Source organism: Meles meles, chromosome 16, assembly GCF_922984935.1.
Source record: "Meles meles chromosome 16, mMelMel3.1 paternal haplotype, whole genome shotgun sequence".
Classification (NCBI taxonomy): Eukaryota; Metazoa; Chordata; class Mammalia; order Carnivora; family Mustelidae; genus Meles; species Meles meles.
In genome coordinates, this window is record NC_060081.1 from 48,878,196 (window position 1) to 48,896,411 (window position 18,216).

The following is an 18,216-nucleotide window of genomic DNA, read 5'->3' on the forward strand; positions in this document are numbered from 1 at the left end:
CCATCCATTCCAACAATGGCCTACACACTTGTCCTATTTGGCCAAAGTGGTGTTCCATAAATGAAGGAAGACGTTTCACATAAAAAACCTGCTTTCCACACTATTCAAACAACCTAAAGACTTGGCAATATGAGTGCCATTCACACATTTTACAGTCTAGCTGGAGTGAGTTCTGGCTGCCATCGCTGGATGGACATGTGCTCCAAGTCTGTCATAGTCTCCACCACTCTCCAATACCTTACAACCAGGCCACTCAACACTGTGACTATTTAAATTTATGATTCTTCATTGACATTGTCATTGGTTAATTCCTCTAACCTTAGGATTTCACCCATGAAAAGGACCTGGCTTCTAAAGCTGGCCGAAAACAAATTCATTGTACAGACCTAGATACACTGTTGTAGTACCAAGAAGCATGGGTTAGAAATTGCTGGATCCATAAAAATAATACCATGAGTAGATAAACATGCTCAATATTTTATTGGGACTTAACTGAAATGAAATTAAAATTTATTGACAAAGACTTGAGCAATTTCATCAACATACATACTTAAATAGAAGTGATTCTGAGGCCAGAATTTCCTGCCTATTTTTGGTCTTGTTTTCCTTCCACTAAACCACAAAAATAAGGATGGCCCCGGGGTGTCTGGGTGGCTCAGTGGGTTAAAGCCTCTGCCTTCGGCTCAGGTCATTATCCCAGGGTTCTGGGATCGAGCCCCGCATCGGGCTCTCTGCTCTGCGGACAGCCTGCTTCCTCCTCTCTCTCTCTGCCTGCCTCTCTGCTTACTTGTGATCTCTGTCTGTCAAATAAATAAATAAAATCTTAAAAAAAAAAAAATAAGGATGGCCCCAGGTGGAAACATTCCCTTGAGTTAGGTTTCTTACCTGCATATGTATCTGGGACATAGTCTTTCACCTCTATGTAGACAAAGACAGCTGGGAGCATCAGAGGCTGGTTCCTTTCATTCCTCAGGCAGATGTAGTGATAGCCTAGAGGAGGACATTAATACTGTGTATCACATATTTTCTTTGCAGTGTTAGTTACTACAGAGGAACATCTATGTGATATAAGTGCTTATTTTAGGAGACTATGGATGACAAACAGGTCACTTCTTTTTCATTTTCATCACGTGGTTTTACATGACATTATTTTTCTCAGCAGACAGGAAAACAATGTTGATTCTGATTATTCTCCTTTCCAATCACGTTTTTCCCCACAGAAGAGAATTTAAAACTCTATGTCATGGACTGAATTATTGGTCTCAATTCTTCCCCTGTACGTGATTTCTTGACTCGGGCCTAGCCTTATGCTTGACTTCAGACAACGGAATGTCAGTGATGTGGTGCAAACAGAGACTTAAAATGCATTTGCTGTCAGGCTTGCCCTTATATGCATTCCAGGGGGCGACCAGAAATGTCCATACTGTGGGTACCCCTGCTTCTTCCTTCCAGAAGCCTGAATGAGTGCATGTGGAACAGACCTAACTCCAGCCCTCACCCTAAAGCACAGCCTCATGGCTAAGCCCAGCCAAACCCTGCCAACCCACAGACTCGTGAGCATGAAGATAAAGCACTTGTTATAACCCACTGAGCTTTCAGATAGCTTCCTCAATCACCCTTGAACAATCATGTAAGGCGGTGATGGTTTTCTTGACAGCTTTGATAGCTTCTCACCACACTATCCATACCTGGCCGAATTGCTTGTACTGGCAAGATCCGGTGACCAATGAATTTACCTCCTTCTTCATAAACTGCTATCCTCAAACAGGCCAGAGAAGGAAGGACCACCTAGAGGGAAATGCAGGATCCAAGTGGTTATAAGAAGGAGCAACTCCAAGAAAGAATTAGAAAGGTAATATCCAAATATGGCCTGTGTTTCCAAACTCCAGTAGAAGTTTCTAGTTAGCAAACTGATTAAAAGTGAAGTTGTTGCTCGAGAACTTAGATTTTTCAAAAGGGATCCCAGAGATACGGCTTTGTCTATGTCTTATCACCTTGACCCGAGAGAGGGTTTGCTCCACATGTAGATCATGAACTTTTGACATGAACATTCTCAATATGGAAATGACAAAAGTTTAAATATTCATTTAAATATAAAGTTAGTAGTCTTATCACTATTTGAGTGTTTACTCTTACATTTTCTTTTTTCTTTTTCTTTGAGAGAGAGAGCTAGAGCGCATGTGTGAGTAGGGAGGAGAGAGGGACAAGGGGCAGAGGGAGAGGCAGAGAGGGAGAAGCCTCCACACCAGCATGGAGCTCCATGTGGGGCTCATTCCCATGACTCTGACATCAGGACCCAAGCTGAAGTCAAGAGTTGGATGCTTAGACGACCAAGCCAGCCAGGTGCGCCTACTCTTACAATTTCAAAGCAAACTGCTTTTATACTTTCCGAGCAAAAGCAAATGTGCAAAAATAGAGCTTGCCAAACAGCTTTCAAAATGAGGTTGCTTTATAAATAATTCCCAAATTAGCAACAAGTAATTGCTCATCCCCCACCTTCCTCCATATAAAATGTGTGTGGAGAACATGAGACTAACTGCATCCTTAAAAAACTTAATTTTGGTAACAAGAGCAAGAAAATAGTCAACATTTGCATTTGTTGACTATTTTCAAAGTGTCAGATGTTTTATAAATGTTTTCAGTGTATTATGGAATACTTATTAATAACTCGTTGAAGTAGACACTACTATTAAATCTGATTAACATATTAAAAATAGTGGGAGCACAGAGACCTTTAACATGGATATTCTCTTTTCCAGAAGACAGCCTTTCTAGATCTTCTAGCCAGATAAAAGCAAAGGGTATGGTAAGACAGTCTATTCCACTTTCTACTGGACTAATGTCTTCCTTTGTGTGACAACCATGTGTGAAAAAGATTTGGTGAAGGCAGACAGAAAGTCCCATCGAATGGAAAGACTTTATCAGACAGAATCCGGACAAGACAGAATGACCAGCTGCCAGAGGCTAGAGGTTATAGGAATAGGAAATTTAATTAATATTTTTTTAGGAAGTACGGACTTCCTTCTCTGTGCTACCCTATTATTCTCCACTTCCCACTTTACTTCGTTTCAATTACAGTGAAAATATATCATTTACCAATTGTATTATGAGAGAATACGAGTTAATTTATATGTTTGTCTGGTTCTCCAAATGACATATTTTAGAATTAAGTGATTCACAACATAATTCTGAAAATCTAAACAAGTGATTCACAGAGATCCTGGGCAGTTAAGATAGCCCCCAAAGTGATACTACTTTATAAATATGTAAATTCCCAAATTGAGCAAAAAATAATTATTCACCTAATTTTTTTCATAATGAAACACCTAGAATATGCAGTTACATCTCATATCAAGGATACGAGACCAACCTTTTTGAACACAATGGGCTCTTCTTCCCAGACAGGATTTACAGCATTTCCTTGTGATGTTTTGGTCTTAAATGCCTTCCTCCTCGTGTCCACAGGCAAACCAAACATATCCACTTCTACGTAAGTCCCGACTTTCTTATCGGAAAGAAACTGACCTGAAATAATCTAGAAAACAATAAAAAAGGAGTTCTTGATAAATGAGTTAAGTGATATGAGAAAATACTTTAGGAGGTACAAATGATGGCGGGATCATAACCAAAAAGGAATAGAGGCAAGAGTACAAAGAAAATTGCTCTTTTGACTAAGGAATTGGTAGACGCACATTGAAAATGCTAAGGTTAGAAGGAGTCGGTTGGTTAATAAGACAAATTTGTATAGGAGGAAATAAATGAACAAATACCAAAAGTTTGATGAGATTATACCTTTTTTACTTGAGATACATCTGTTAAATGTTGACGATTGATCTTCGAGCCAACTGAATATAAAGGTTTTTTTCTAATACTTAAAGATGTTACGAGAGAAAAAAAATTCTCATTTTAGCATGATTGTAAATGCAGTTAAAGGGTTATTTAAGAGTACAAATTTAAAATGTAACAAAGTAGAAACTCTAGCATTTAAAAAGCTCTTTTTTGTTCATAAAATTGAACTTGAAGGAGTGGTTATAACACTATGCTATTCAATTCTCAGAGTTATTACATTTTTATTTTTATTTATTTATTTTTTTAAGTAGGCTCCAAGATGGGGCTTGAACTCACAACCCTGAGATCAAGACCTGAGCTGAGATCAAGAGTCAGACGCTTAACCAACTGAGCCACCCAGGTGCCCCCAGAGTTGTTATATTTAAATAAAAAGCCACAATGATAATAAAAATAAAACCCAAATATTGACTTTAAGCCATCAAGCCCAGTTTATCATTACTGCTAACACCAACCTGTTAGCCATCTACTCAATTATGGGTATCCTTGCTTAGCTATAAAATTTATGGCTATTATAGAGTTCAAAGAGCTTAATATCACATAGTCTGGTGGCCAGGAGCTTTCTGAGCTCAAGTCCATGAAAGGGGACAGAATTACCAGGACTATGGTGGGGCCAGAAGTGGGACAAGGTGTCAGCCTGAGAATGGCCCTCAGAGGCTCAGGGAGGCCTGTGAGCTCTATGCTGATGTAGTCAGAAATTCCAAACTGGTTAGAGAGAAAAATGAGGAAGACACTGTCTGAATTTTGTCCCCAGGATCGGTCATTTCTCCTGAATGTTCTCTTTAGCCTGAGTGCCTGGGACCTGCCAGGAACAATCTCTATTTAATTTGAGATTCTATGTGAGAACAACTTAGCAAACAATTTTATGTGAGTCATAATGGGAAGTCAGGTGCATCGAGGATTCTGTGTGCTTATGGTGTTTGATTAAAAAGGAAGTTCTTAACAAAATTAATGGCACTGACCTTCGATGTTCCCATCAGTAGAATAGGATGGTGGAACACCTTTTGAGGTCCTGAGTCTGTTGTGGCACTAGGAAGTCTATGTCAGAAGGTCAAAACACAGGCACGAGGGGACGGACAGGAGCCACCCCTTGGCTCTGGCTGTCATGTGGAAGGCAGGACGGGACAGCGGCCTGGCCTGTCCTCTCTGAGGACAGTGATGATTCTATGGCAGTGTCTCCATTCTGGACTCAGGCAACCCTTCCCATCTGTTTGGGTCTCAACTCTTTCCCCTCAACTCACTTTCCTGTTTTCTGCGTCATCATCTTCTAACTACTTTCACCTTCATCGTAGAGTTTTTAAGTAATATTTTAAAAGATTATTTACTTATTTATTTGTTTGAGAGAGAGTGCAAGGAGGAGCAGAGGGAAAGGGACATGCAGACTCCCCGATGAGCATGAAGCCCGACGCGGGGCTCGATCTCACGACCCTGAGATCATGACCTGAGCCCAAACCTAGAGTCAGACACTTAAAAGACTGAGCCAGCCACTCAGATGCCCCGATTTAAAAAATAAATAAATAAATAAGCAAGCAAACGTGCACAAAACAAGATGACCTGGCAGACAAAAACAAAATTATTAGTTTGATCCAACTGTAACAGCAACTGACAAGGGTTCTAAAAATAACACTTTGTTGGTGTGTCATGCTTAAGGGTTTATCTTAATCAAACTCGGCAGGAATGAAACATCCTTTGCTGAAAAGAATTTCCTAAAATAAACATAATCTCTAAGCTCTAATTCTGCCAACTCCACTCTTCAGATACATGGCATGAAATAATTTCAAAGGATAAAATTTTGAGACACTTCACTGAAATTTTTAACCTTTGGTGTCAAGGGATATAAATTTTAAATAAAAAATGGATTCAACCAGCTTAGGGTAGGCAGAAATTAGCGGAACTGTTGTTATTATTTTTTTTTTATATAGGTTTTCATATGCCTTTCGCTTAAGGTCAGTCTGAAAATTGCATTTATATCCAATAAAAAAAAAGTTTCTTAATTCCACAGTTATCCATCTAAACAGGAAAGAAAGGCAACTTTAAAGACATTGTAACTAAAATGGCCACAACAACCGAGAGGTTATAGAATTCATGTAAAAAGCCCCTTATAAAATGATTTTTCATTCACAGTACAAAATATTTTCTTACAGCTAAAAAAAAAGTTTTACCTGATATAACATTAATTTCAAAGACTGCAGAAATAATTGTGAGTTAATATTTTAGAGTCAGATGTATGTTTAATGAAGCAATTATTTTACTTAGTATCATTACTCTGTGTTTTAAGTCCCTGAATCCTCTGACAGATTTTTAAAGAGGTAACTTGGGAGCTTTTATTCAATATTCAATAATTTACTGAGAGAATACCTTTTTTTCTCCAGTTTTGCTCAGAGTGGCTATTTTGCTAGAACTAATGGAGAAAAAAAAGACCAGAAGATTTTTCCAACATGGGTTGCTGATATTTGTACCAAAAGAAAGGACCAACCATGGTGACTCTCACCAACTTGGTTTATTGATTTAGGGTCTAATTTTTATCCTATTAAAGCATAGGGCTTAGCCCCTTCATCTCATGCATGTGGCTTCCAAAATTTTCATTCAGATTTAGTCCTTAAAGGAAAAATGCATACAGGAAGTGAAGATATTGTAGCTCTAAATTTTTAATGACTAAACTACTTCTTTACGCAAAATAGCTAGTGTTTGAGACTTTTGTTGGGGACAGTTTTATAACAGAGAAGTACGTACCTTGACAGATAAAGTGTTGGCCACTATCCCATCCACGATGCCTTCGGTGAACGGATCAAAATGCTTGTCAGGTCTCCTCATGAACTCTGGCTTTAATCTGTAGCCACTTTTCCCATTGTATTCGTACATCCCCATATTTATTTGCATAGCGAGGTCTGAATATCAAAAACACAACCCTTATTGTGACAATAGTTGTGTTTAGAGCAAGAAAGTAGGATTATACTGCAGTCCATTTTTACTCCCCTTTTTAAAAAGAACTATTTATTCACTGTAGAAATGTAGGAAACACAGATAAGGAAAAAAAAAAAAAGTCAAGCTGTAATCTCCAAATCTAGAGACAAGCCACTGCCAACTCGTTGGTATATATTTTATTTCTCTTCTTCAAATATGTTTTGAACATGTAGGATATCTATTTCACTAAATATTTGTCTGTTTTAATTTTAACAGCTCTACAAATTCTTCATTACATATAATGGTTGGATGAATATCATTGTTGTGAAATCTTTGAAGCCATCATTGATGGCATTATTAGGAGTGACATTTCTAGGTCAAAAGATGTGTTCCAGGAAGAAGATGTGCACATTTTGATAAGTCTTGCCAACATGCCCTTCAGAAAGCTCATGCCACTTTAAACCTCTAATCCATGCCTCTGAGCCTTCCTCACACCTCACCAACCATGAATGCTAGAATTCTTTTTTTTTTTAATTTGTACAAGGAAAGGATTTCCTTTTTAAAATTTGCATTTCTTTTGTTACTTACCACCTACACCTAATTACACACCGAGTTCTTTCTAACGGACAAAACTTATTGCCAAAGTTTTCCTAAGGCTCATTCAGCACATGAAACAGATGTCCACACTAATTACAATTGGTAAGATTTTTAAAAAAAACATTTTAAAGTCACAGGGAATCTGGGAAGCTGTTCTAGATTGTTCTAGATTGTCTGAGTCAGGACTCAACTCTGCTTAGGTGGACAATAACGAGGTGATCGTAGAATTATTTCAAAGTTCCACGTAACCAATCCTTTTTGGAGCAGGTAAAATAAGTGAATTTATTACCTGATGGCAACTGTAGTATCTGTCAATTTATTAACCTATGATAACTCTGATACCACAATTGGATATGGTACTAAAATAAGAAAATGACTGACTTATCGTACTTGAAAAAATGGACACCAAAAGCCTAAAAAGTTATAAAAGCAAGTTGTATGTTCTGAAAAATAACACACAACTAGGAAGTAGCATTAATCCCAGAAACAGAAGGATAATTGTATATTAGGGGATCTATTTACTCACAAAAGAAGAAATGAAAATATGGTCATCCCAACAGATGTCGAATCTACATTTAATAATGTCAACATAAATTCCTAGTTAGAACAGGACATACATACAGTCCCCACTTCTCCATGGGAGATGTGTTCCAAAAACCCCAGTGGATGTCTGAAACATAGTGCCTAACGCTACATATACTATGTTTTTAAATAGAATGATTATAACAATATACTGTAATGTAACAAAGGTTACGGGAATGTGGTCTGTCTCTCAAGATATCTTACTCTACTGCATTCATCCTTCTTTTTGTGAGGAAGTGAGATGTTAAAATGCCTATGGGATGAGACAAAGTGAGGTAAATGATGTAGGCATTTTGATACAGCATTAAGCTACTTTTGACAGTAAGTCAGAAGGAAGAGCATCTGCTTCCAGACCCCTCTTGACTGTGGGTAACTGAAACCATGGGAAGTGAAGCCACAATAAGGACTATTGTACTCCTTTAGTGTGTGAATGTGTATTTGTCTCAGTCATAGCCAACATCTACTCAGTGAAATTCCCCTTAGTGTCAGGTTGAAGAGAAACTGCCCACCTTTAATACTATTATTTAATACTATTCTAGAATAGTCAGTCCAAATCACCAGGAAGGGAAAAAACATATAGAGGTGATTAAATTATTGTGAGTGTGTTTCTACCTGAAAAACCCAATGGAAGCTACTGGCAAAATGGGCTATTATGAGATCTTGGGAGGATGATTATAAAACATATTTATTCATAAAATAAACATCCGTATATCAATATCCAGAAACAATTTGCTAAAAATATAATGTTCAGGAAAAAAGGCTTTCATCTAAAGAAAGTACACCTCAGATGAAGACATGTGATATTGCTGAAGGGTCTAATGTAAGAACTTTTTAAGGGAAGAGAAAAACATTCATTCTGTGATAAGAAAACTAAAAATTAAAAGGTGTTGGTTTTCTTCAAATTTCCTCAAATTATTAATTTAATGTGATTTTAAACAAAGTAATTTTTTTCCAGTGAGGAGAAGGAAACATACTATAACAATTAAACTAATATAAATGTAATGTGATTTTGTTAAAAATCCCATTTCTTTCCCAGTGGAGGAGAAGGAAATAATAATAAGTAAATTAAATTCATTTGGAATAGGAGTCCCACTGGCAGTGGCAAGAAACAACTAAAAATTAATAGCCATGAAGGAGAATTTCCATTTCTGGGTATTAGACCATATTATTAAACATTACAATAATAACAGTGAGCTATTGGCTCCAGGAAGGCAGACAAATTTATTAGTAGAGGAGTATAACTGGAAGAAAATGGACCCAAATTAACCACACCAGAAAAGGCTACATCTATTAAACTGTAATTTCAGTTTAATGTAAAAAGGACGGATCTCTTTCTGAGATTTATGTAACAACTAAATTTGGGTGGTTGTAAGGGTCAAATTGCAATAAAAAAGTAGTCATGAGAGAAACAAGCAATTACGGATCTAATCCTGGGATGGAGAGCCTGTAATAATAAAAATAAACCAAGACTCCATAAAATACAACACTAATCAACCAGTCTCATCTGTTTCACAAAATATGACAACATACTCATTATATACAAAGTGCTATTAGAAGTAGATAGGAACATTGATAATAGTCCATAAATGCACACTTCATAAAAGCAGAAATGTAAAGATCAAAACACATATTTAAATGTTCAACCTCAATAATAATCAAAGAAATAAAATTAAAGCAACAATATTTTGTCCAGAATACTATTATTATTATTATTCAATGGTAATATTTAACCAAGATCTCAAATGAGAGGCAACACTTCATATCATACACTGTCGACGGAGGAGAAATGCAGTGCAACATATTTTTTTGACTTGTCAAATGTACCAATGTTTTCAAATCTTTTTTTTTTTATGATAAGTGTCCTTTTAATGCCCATCACCTATTTCAACCCCCCCACCCCACCACCCCGCACAACTCTCCTCTGGTGACATCAGTTTGCTTTCTAAAGTTGAGTCTGTTTCTTGGTTTGTCTCTGTCTGTCTCTCTTTTAGTTGCTCATTGGTTTTGTTTCTTAAATTCCACATACAGGTGAAATCATATGGCATCTTTCTCTGACTGGTTTCTTTCTTTCTTTTTTTTTTTTTAAGATTTTATTTATTTATTTGACAGACAGAGCTCACAAGTAGGCAGAGAGGCAGGCAGAGAGAAAGAGGAGGAAGCAGGCTCCCTGCTGAGCAGAGAGCCTGTTCAGGACCCTGAGATCATGACCTGAGCCAAAGGCAGAGGCTTAGCCCACTGAGCCACCCAGGCACCCCTCTCTGATTGGTTTATTTCACTTAACATTGTACTCTCCAGCTCCATCCGTCTTGCTGCAAATGTCAAGACTTCATTCTTTTTAGGGTTGAATAATATTCCATTGTATCTATATACTCTATATATACCACATCATCTTTATCCATTCATCTATTGATGGATACTTGGACTATGTCCATAATTTGGCTACTGTAAATAATGCTGCTGTAAACATAAGGCTGCATGTATCCCTCTGAGTTAGTGTTTTTTGTATTTTGGGGGTAAATAACCAACATTTTTGTTGGACAATTTGGCATATTGCATGAAGGTTTTTAAAACGTTCACATCTTTTAACAGAGTAATTCTATTTTAGGAACTCTTCCAAAAGAACATTAGGACATAGATTTGACAATTTATAGTCAAGATGTTCCCTGAGCATTACAGTAGAAAAAGGATTCCTAATGTCCAGTGATAGTGAATTTCCATCACATACAGCTATTAAAATTCATGTTTCTGTATAGCACTTAAATATATATAAATACATACATATATATACACACATACATATGCGTGTATATATATACACACACATATTTTTAAACAAGGAATTAAATAAAAAAGACTGTATATACGTAATCAAAAAACCTTATAGATGACAAAGCCAACAAGTTAAGTGTGTTGATTTTCTGATTGGTAGTGTTCCTGACAGTTTTATTTTTTTCTTCATACTTTTCTAAATTTTCCAAATTTTCTACAATATATACATATTTCTTTTTAAAATTTTAAAGATTGCATTTATTCATTTGAGAGGGAAAGAGAGAGTGAGTGAGAGTGCAAAAGCAGGGTGAAGGAGAAGCAGACTCCCTGATGAGCAGGGAGACCAATGCAGGGACTCTAGGATCATGACCTGAGCTGAAGGCAGACACTTAACCAACTGAGCCACCTAGTGCCCCTCTACATATTACTTTAAAAAGCATAAACATTTTTCTTTGAAAATAATGCAAAACCACTAGAAATAATTAAAGACAGTTTCTCCGTTTTCAAAGGTTACCTTTTTTTTTGTAGTGCTTTTCCTTCACTGAAATTTGCTTCTCTTTGCACGCCTGGAAATGTGGCTTTACAACAGAACAGAAATGGGCTTTAACTGCGCTACTTACCCACAGTTTGAAAATTAAGTGCAACCATTTGGCAACCTGCATTCCAGAAGAGTTGAGGCATGTAGTTAGATGAATCCACACGGGTTCCTTTCGGATATATCCTGCTAAGCTGCATTTTGTTATATCTGGACCATCATGTTAAGTAGTGAATACAATTATAAAGATGATCAGCCGATACTATTAACTGAGAGGCCACTTTCCTTCCTTCTCCATTGGAAAATGAAGTACTGGTGAGGTTCTCATTGGGCTAGTCAGTGAATAATGTCAAAAACATCCTGACCACACAAAATCAATGTGCTTTTGTAATAAAGATGTACTGTATCACCTTTGCAGAGCCTTGTGGGTAAAAACTAATGGGGGAGCAAAAATGGCCGAGTCAAAGTCAGTGTGATTCTGTGGAGATTTTTAAGGACAGGCTTCACGATGAAGGACACATGAAGAAGCTCAAGCGTGTCTAAGCATGTGAGAGGGCGATACTGTCTTTGGCGGAAGGGGTTCATGTGAACTGCATGGCTATTTTTGAAATGCTCTCTGCTCGTTTGTTAGCCTTCTCTGAGCATGCCATTTGCCAAGATTGTGGTACTCTTTATGATGGATAACAAGGTAACTACAACACAGAAGGTTCCTTGTTTGTTTGTTTGTTTTTAAAGATTTTATTATTTATTTATTTATTTGACAGAGAGATCACAAGTAGGCAGAGCAGCAGGCGTGGGGCAGTGGGGAAGCAGGCTCCCTGCTGAGCAGAGAGCCTGATGTGGGGCTCGATCCCAGGACCCTGAGATCATGACCTGAGCCGAAGGCAGAGGCTTAACCCACTGAGCCACCCAGGCTTGACCTTGACCTTGTTTTGTATTTGAGTTCCTCCTGCCATCAGTTTTCAATCCTGAGAACCTTCTGTTTTCAACTACCGTGTAGCTGTTACACAATGCTATGTCTTTAAAACACAACTGACTCTTCCTATTATCAAATTTGGTGGAGGTTAGCTAAGGTGTTGAACTTGGGCAGGGGAATAAGGCCTAAAATGGTCTGAAACTTTATTTCCGGAAGTTGCTGGCTGTAGAACCTAGAGCAAGTTATCTTGATCTATGTGTCTGTTTCCCTCCTTTACTTAGTAGATTGAACAATCCCTACATTCTAGGTCTGTTGTGAGGATTCAATGAGTTAACACAGCTATTGGAGGTTGTCAATACTTAAGAGTCAATACTTAAGAGTCTGACGGTTTATGGAATTTACATTTGTTTCCTCTCCTGTTGTTGATGACTTCGATGGGTGACTTATTTTTATTCTGGGACTTGCTTCATGAAATTGGGCTGTTTGAGGCAGTTACTAATTACTTTCATGAAAAAAATGTACAGACTTGTTTCATTTTTGATTTATGGATAAAAACGGAAAGTTTTTGTTGTCAGGACTACCGACAAAGCCATTATTAGTAATATATATTTATATTCTTTTTTTTTAAGTTGTTTTTTTTTTTAATAACCTCTACACCCAACGTGGGGCTCGAACACATGACCCCAAGATCAAAGGTCACATGCTTCTTTGACTGAGCCAGCCAGGCATCCCAATATTTATAGTCTTATCACCATCCTCCCAACTATTTTCTGATTAGACACTTATTACATGTAAGGATGTGACGTGTGAAGAAAGTTTACATATATATGTAAACGTTTTACATATATTCTATCTTACATATGTATGAAGTATATACACAGGCTTTACTCATGTTGTCCCTCACCCAAAAGGCAAACCATAAAGTTGGTATCATGGTTCTGTTTTACAGATGAGGAAATTTCAGAAGGATTAAGCAAATTGCCACATGACAAAAGGCTTGATGGTGTGAAAATCACCTGGAAACCTGAGTTTCCTTTACCTCAGACCAGTGGGAGGCCAGCCCCCTCAGCCTCACACAGGAAACCTGAAACATTTCTCACACCCACGTGACAGAAGGAAGCCACTTCGTGCATCTTTCTCCTTATTTGAAACAAAAATCAAACAAATGGCACGTGGCTTCAGTTGGGTCCTTTCAGCGGTCACTCGTCAAATCAAGGATACTCTACAAATTCCACGGGAGACTTCGTCAGTTGCTCAAGGCCTTTGGTTTCCACGAAGGAAGACATTTCGAAACTTCTATTTCTTTCTGAGTTAATGACAAGAAAAACAGGGTGAAGGAAAATACAACGGTATAAATGGTAACACGTAAGAAGTAGGCGCGTGTTCAGCAACTTTCGGGCAATGAATCCTCATCGTAACTTTGTAAATGTATTTCTTTCTGTGAACCATTTACCTGTCCCCAAAGTTGAATCTTCTAAGACGGTGTCTCTTTTAATACTTACTACCTGAGTCAGCTGTGCCTCTGGCCTTGCATTAGGGTGGGGAAATGAATTTCAGATGTGGTAAATGAAAGCTGTTTTGTCAAAAGAAAAGGAACCCTGGGGGATCTTTTGTTCTAAATCCATTCAGATTAGCGTCTCTGACTCTCTTTGATGCCAACATTGTCCTTGGCTCAGTTTCTATGTGCCCCTTCCGTTCAAATAATTAATGTGACAGTAAGATCAGGGTATTTCAAAGCAGGAGGATCCTTGGAAATTTTCCAGTCCAATGGCCTTGTTTTCAGATTAGGTAAGAGAGGAGGGAGAGATGAATGTGCTAGAGGTCTCGGTAGAATACAGGAGTAACATTTTGAAAATGGAATCCAAACTTCCCATTAGAATGGAAGAAACAAGACAAAGTCATCTTAGCCTGTAAAACTAAGAAGAGTCCAACAGCTTCTCTGTCCTTTTCCCAGTCAAAAACCAAAGTGCCCCACACAGTACTGTGGCAAGTGTCATTCAGGGAGCTTAGAAAACTCTGAGGGTCTTTTTAAAATTTATTTTTATTATTTTTTTAAAGATTTTACTGATTTATTTGAGATAGAAAGCATGTGGGCAAGTGGGGGGAGGGGTAGAAGGAGAGAATCTCAAGCAGACTCTGCTGAGCATGGAGCCCGATGCGGGGCTCGATCCCAGGACCCTGAGATCATGACCTGAGCTGAAACCAAGTCTGATCGTTCAACTGACTGAGCCAGCCAGGCACCCTGACAGCTCCCAGCTTTATTAAAAAAGAAAAAATTTTTTAAGATTTATTTATTTCTTTCTGAGAGAGAGTGAGCAGGAGAGAGAGAGCGTAAGAAAGGGAGGAGCAGAGGGAAAGGGAGAAGCAGACACACTGCTGGGCAGGGAGCCTGACACAGGGCTCCATACTGGGACTCCCAGATCATGACCTCAGCCAAAGGCAGACACTTAGAAACTACTGAGCCATCCAGGTGCCCCTAGCTCTCAGGGTTTTTTTTAAAGACTACCTTTGCGGTATTTTTCCCTCTTTGATACCCAATTTAAAGCCTCATTTTTCTTCCTAAATAATTCCTAGATGCTTTCATCCATCTTCTTATCTTCCCCCAGTTTAATCAGCTCTCCGGGAAACCTTTACTTCTCTTATTTTGGGCCATCAGAAACCTATTTTCATATGACTAGTTATTTAAGCAAGACTGCTAATTAAGATTCTGTCCATTTAGTAGGTGTTTTTGTAACGTATGGGCAGTGTTCTTTTTACAAAAGTGATAAAATAACAGAAAACACAAGGAGAAAAGTACTTGTTGGTCAACCTTCGGCTTGTGCTGCTGTTACCAGGTTTCTGAAGGATGTCAAAGCATCAGTCCCTTCTCAACTTGGCTACTTGATTAGGAGCTTTTGACTCATGAATCAGGAAAACTTGCAACAGCCAACGGAAGTTAGAGAAATATAAAAATAACTACTTTAGGACATTTCAAACTGAACAACTTGTCATAAGATGCTTCAGTACTTAAAAAAAAAATCACCTGGCAATTCACAGACCTGTATCACTGGGGCTAATAATACATTATATGTTAATTAAAAAATTAAAAAATTTTAAAAATCAAAGAAAAATTTGAAATATTTATATATAAACTGTACTGGAAGTTAAATTCCTCATTGTAGAGATCTAGATACTATATACCACTAAGTTAAGCCACTTCGGGAGAAATTATACATTTACACATAGGTGTGTTAGGTAGAAGCTTAGATTCTGATGTATATATAAAACTATGCTTTGGGCGCCTGGGTGGCTCAGTGGGTTAAGCCGCTGCCTTCGGCTCAGGTCATGATCTCGGGGTCCTGGGATGGAGTCCCGCATCGGGCTCTCTGCTCAGCAGGGAGCCTGCTTCCACCACCCCCCCCCCGCCCCGCCTGCCTCTCTATCTACTTGTGATCTCTCTCTGTCAAATAAATAAAATAAAATCTTTAAAAAAAAAAAAACTATGCTTTATCAGAGGCTGCTACATGTAAGCAAAAATGCAGCCTTTACGAGCACACTCACAAAAGCAGCTAAAATGTCCCAAGGATTCTCTTCACCTGATAGCATCTCACATTTCATCAAAAAAAGGACAATTTCATAAAAGGGCTCTTTTCTTTAGGTGGAGGAAAGATGCTATTTCTTCCTTTGCATCCAATGTGGATGTGTATTGGATGAAGGAAGAACACAAAATGATGTGACGTTAATGTTCTCAACAGGCCGGACAAACGGAATGTGGGTGAACTGATGGACTGGGTTCCATTCTAGTCCTTAGGCTCACCACCTTTCTGGCTTCTCCCCTGCTGGGGAACGGGTAAATAGTTTATTCCAATCCTGTCCCTTATTTAATGGAAGGAGCCCATTACGTTGTTGAGACTCTCAATTAGCTCTACTCTAGTATCTTCCAGATAACCATGGTGGTCTACAGCCCTACTAAGAAACATCATGGAATACCTTCCCACATGGTTTTGATGGTCAACCTAGGCAGGTATTCAAGACTTTCCAGAAGAGTTCTATAAAGGATAACATTCTTTGTTCTAACTACCTTGTATTGAGAAGATACTCACTCTATACTCCATTAGGGGTTCTTCTCCAGGGAAAACTTACTTTTTGAAATTTCAAATGACTCAAACTTGACTGGTTGAATGTAGTTCACCAGGTTAGACATCTCTTCGGTGGCCATGGCCTCGCTCCCGGCAGTCCCCTGGAAGCAGAATTAAAAATAACATTCCCAGAGTCAGCATTACGTTACCAACGGTTATGTTTCTCAGGGCAATGGTGAAGGGACCCATGAGAGAGAACATCTCTCCTCCTCTTCTGAAAATGGTTATTGCAATAGAAAGTTCATCACAGGAGAAAAATTTGCTCATAGGTTAGGCAAGTGCTGGGTGGCAGGAGAGAGGTTGAGGGGCAGGTCCCAGTATACTCTGGGACCTGCAGCATCAGCATTCCTGAGAATTTGTTAGAGATGCAACTTCTCAGCCCCCTGCGGCCACCGGCCTCTGGAAACAGACTCTGCAATTTACTAAGGTGATTCAGACACAAATTACAATCTGAGAAGCACTGAGCCCTATTTCACCTGTCACAGCATAAATTCCTGAGCTGCTGTCTAAGGTTAATACATCAAGAAATCAGGAAGTCACTGTACAAGTTGAAAATTAGTATGTAGGTGCCTGCCAGTGAACTCCTCCCCCCCACAAAAGGTTTTTTTAAAAAATTGCCTTGTGGAAATAGGTTGGGGTGGGTGAACAGCTACTGCTTTTCTTTACAAATGTTCATTCAGATTAGTAGCTCATCTTCTGGGACCAGATTGCCTAATTTCAAATCCCAAGCCCACCACTTAGAAGCTGTGCAATCTTGGGCAAATTACTTAACTGCTCTGTGCCTCAGTTTTCTCACCCATTAAATTAGAATAAAACCAGTTCCAATAGCTTCCGGAGTTGTGGGAATTATTAAATGCATTATTTGATGTGAAAGAGCTCAGAACAGAACCTGGCCCATAGTAAAACCTCATGTTAGTTTAGCTATTATTAACCATTATAGATCACTCTGATAAAGTTTTAAATGAAAGCGAAAAGCCATATTGCAATACTGATGTGGACAGACCTCTGTAGACAGAGCTAATATTTTCTCCCATTTTCAGAAGACAGAATGCATGCAGACACAACTTCTTTTTAAAACTCCTGTAGCAATATTTAGGTTAAATGTTAATTGGGAAATATTCATTTGCAAATGGAGCATCCAATTAGTAAGACAATTTTAAATGATCAAGAATCAGTAATAAAACTTATGTGCAACTGAAATAATTATCAGGCAGAACTACTCTACCAGGCATATTAATAGTTTTCCTCCTGGACGTTATCTTGAAATTTAGTGGAGGAACATATTTAATCAAAACTTTAGACTACATGAAAAGGAGTAAGTACCAGAGGAAGAACATCCTGTAAGAATAGTTTATTATTCATTATTTATTCTTGAGACTGATGCTTTCCAATATATCTGAAAGCAGATTCAGGGTAAACTTTTTGACCAAGGCTCTTGCTATAACAAATTTTAAAATTCCGATTGGCCAATCCCAGATTCACTTCTAGATTCTGGGCAATCACTATCTCTGAGCTGATGAGGTTCTTTGGGATGCTTGAGCTTACATCAATAAGGATCTTTACCGGTTCCAAAATTACAATAATGGAATTCATGTCACATTTCTGGACATTTCTCCCAAATCCCGTGTCTTCTCAGGATTTGGGGTCATTTGACAATCCATTTAATCAAAGCGGGTGGTTGGATGTCATGAGTTTTGAATTCACCCTCCAGATACCCCATTCAATGAAAGACAGTCTCAGCAGCATTGTTCGTTACAAAGAGTTTTGCTCAATGCCATGCTTACTCCTTTAGTGACCCCGGATGCATTTTCATTTTCCAACTGGGTAGCCAAAAAAAGTTTTACAGTGAACTATGACTCCTTTGACCACTAGGTGGCAGAAGGTGACCATGAACTGTATCCAGAAGGAGCCGCCTGGATGCCTGCGTAGAAGAGCCTCTGTGACCAGAA

The 18,216-nt window shown here is 38.3% G+C and overlaps 1 protein-coding gene across 3 annotated transcripts in view; it reads right to left on the reverse strand.

Moving 5' to 3' along the window:
- PLCB1 (phospholipase C beta 1) overlaps positions 1–18,216 on the reverse strand; it is a 694,978-nt gene that overhangs the window by 130,697 nt on the left and 546,065 nt on the right. For all 3 annotated transcript variants that reach the window (XM_045980928.1, XM_045980930.1, XM_045980929.1), the window contains exons 16-22: positions 16,272–16,368; positions 13,371–13,455; positions 11,319–11,443; positions 6,580–6,734; positions 3,371–3,535; positions 1,689–1,788; positions 886–990 (exon numbers count right to left, since the gene is read on the reverse strand). In XM_045980928.1, the coding sequence (XP_045836884.1) occupies positions 886–990; positions 1,689–1,788; positions 3,371–3,535; positions 6,580–6,734; positions 11,319–11,443; positions 13,371–13,455; positions 16,272–16,368 (832 nt within the window). The remainder of the gene's footprint in view (positions 1–885; positions 991–1,688; positions 1,789–3,370; positions 3,536–6,579; positions 6,735–11,318; positions 11,444–13,370; positions 13,456–16,271; positions 16,369–18,216) is intronic.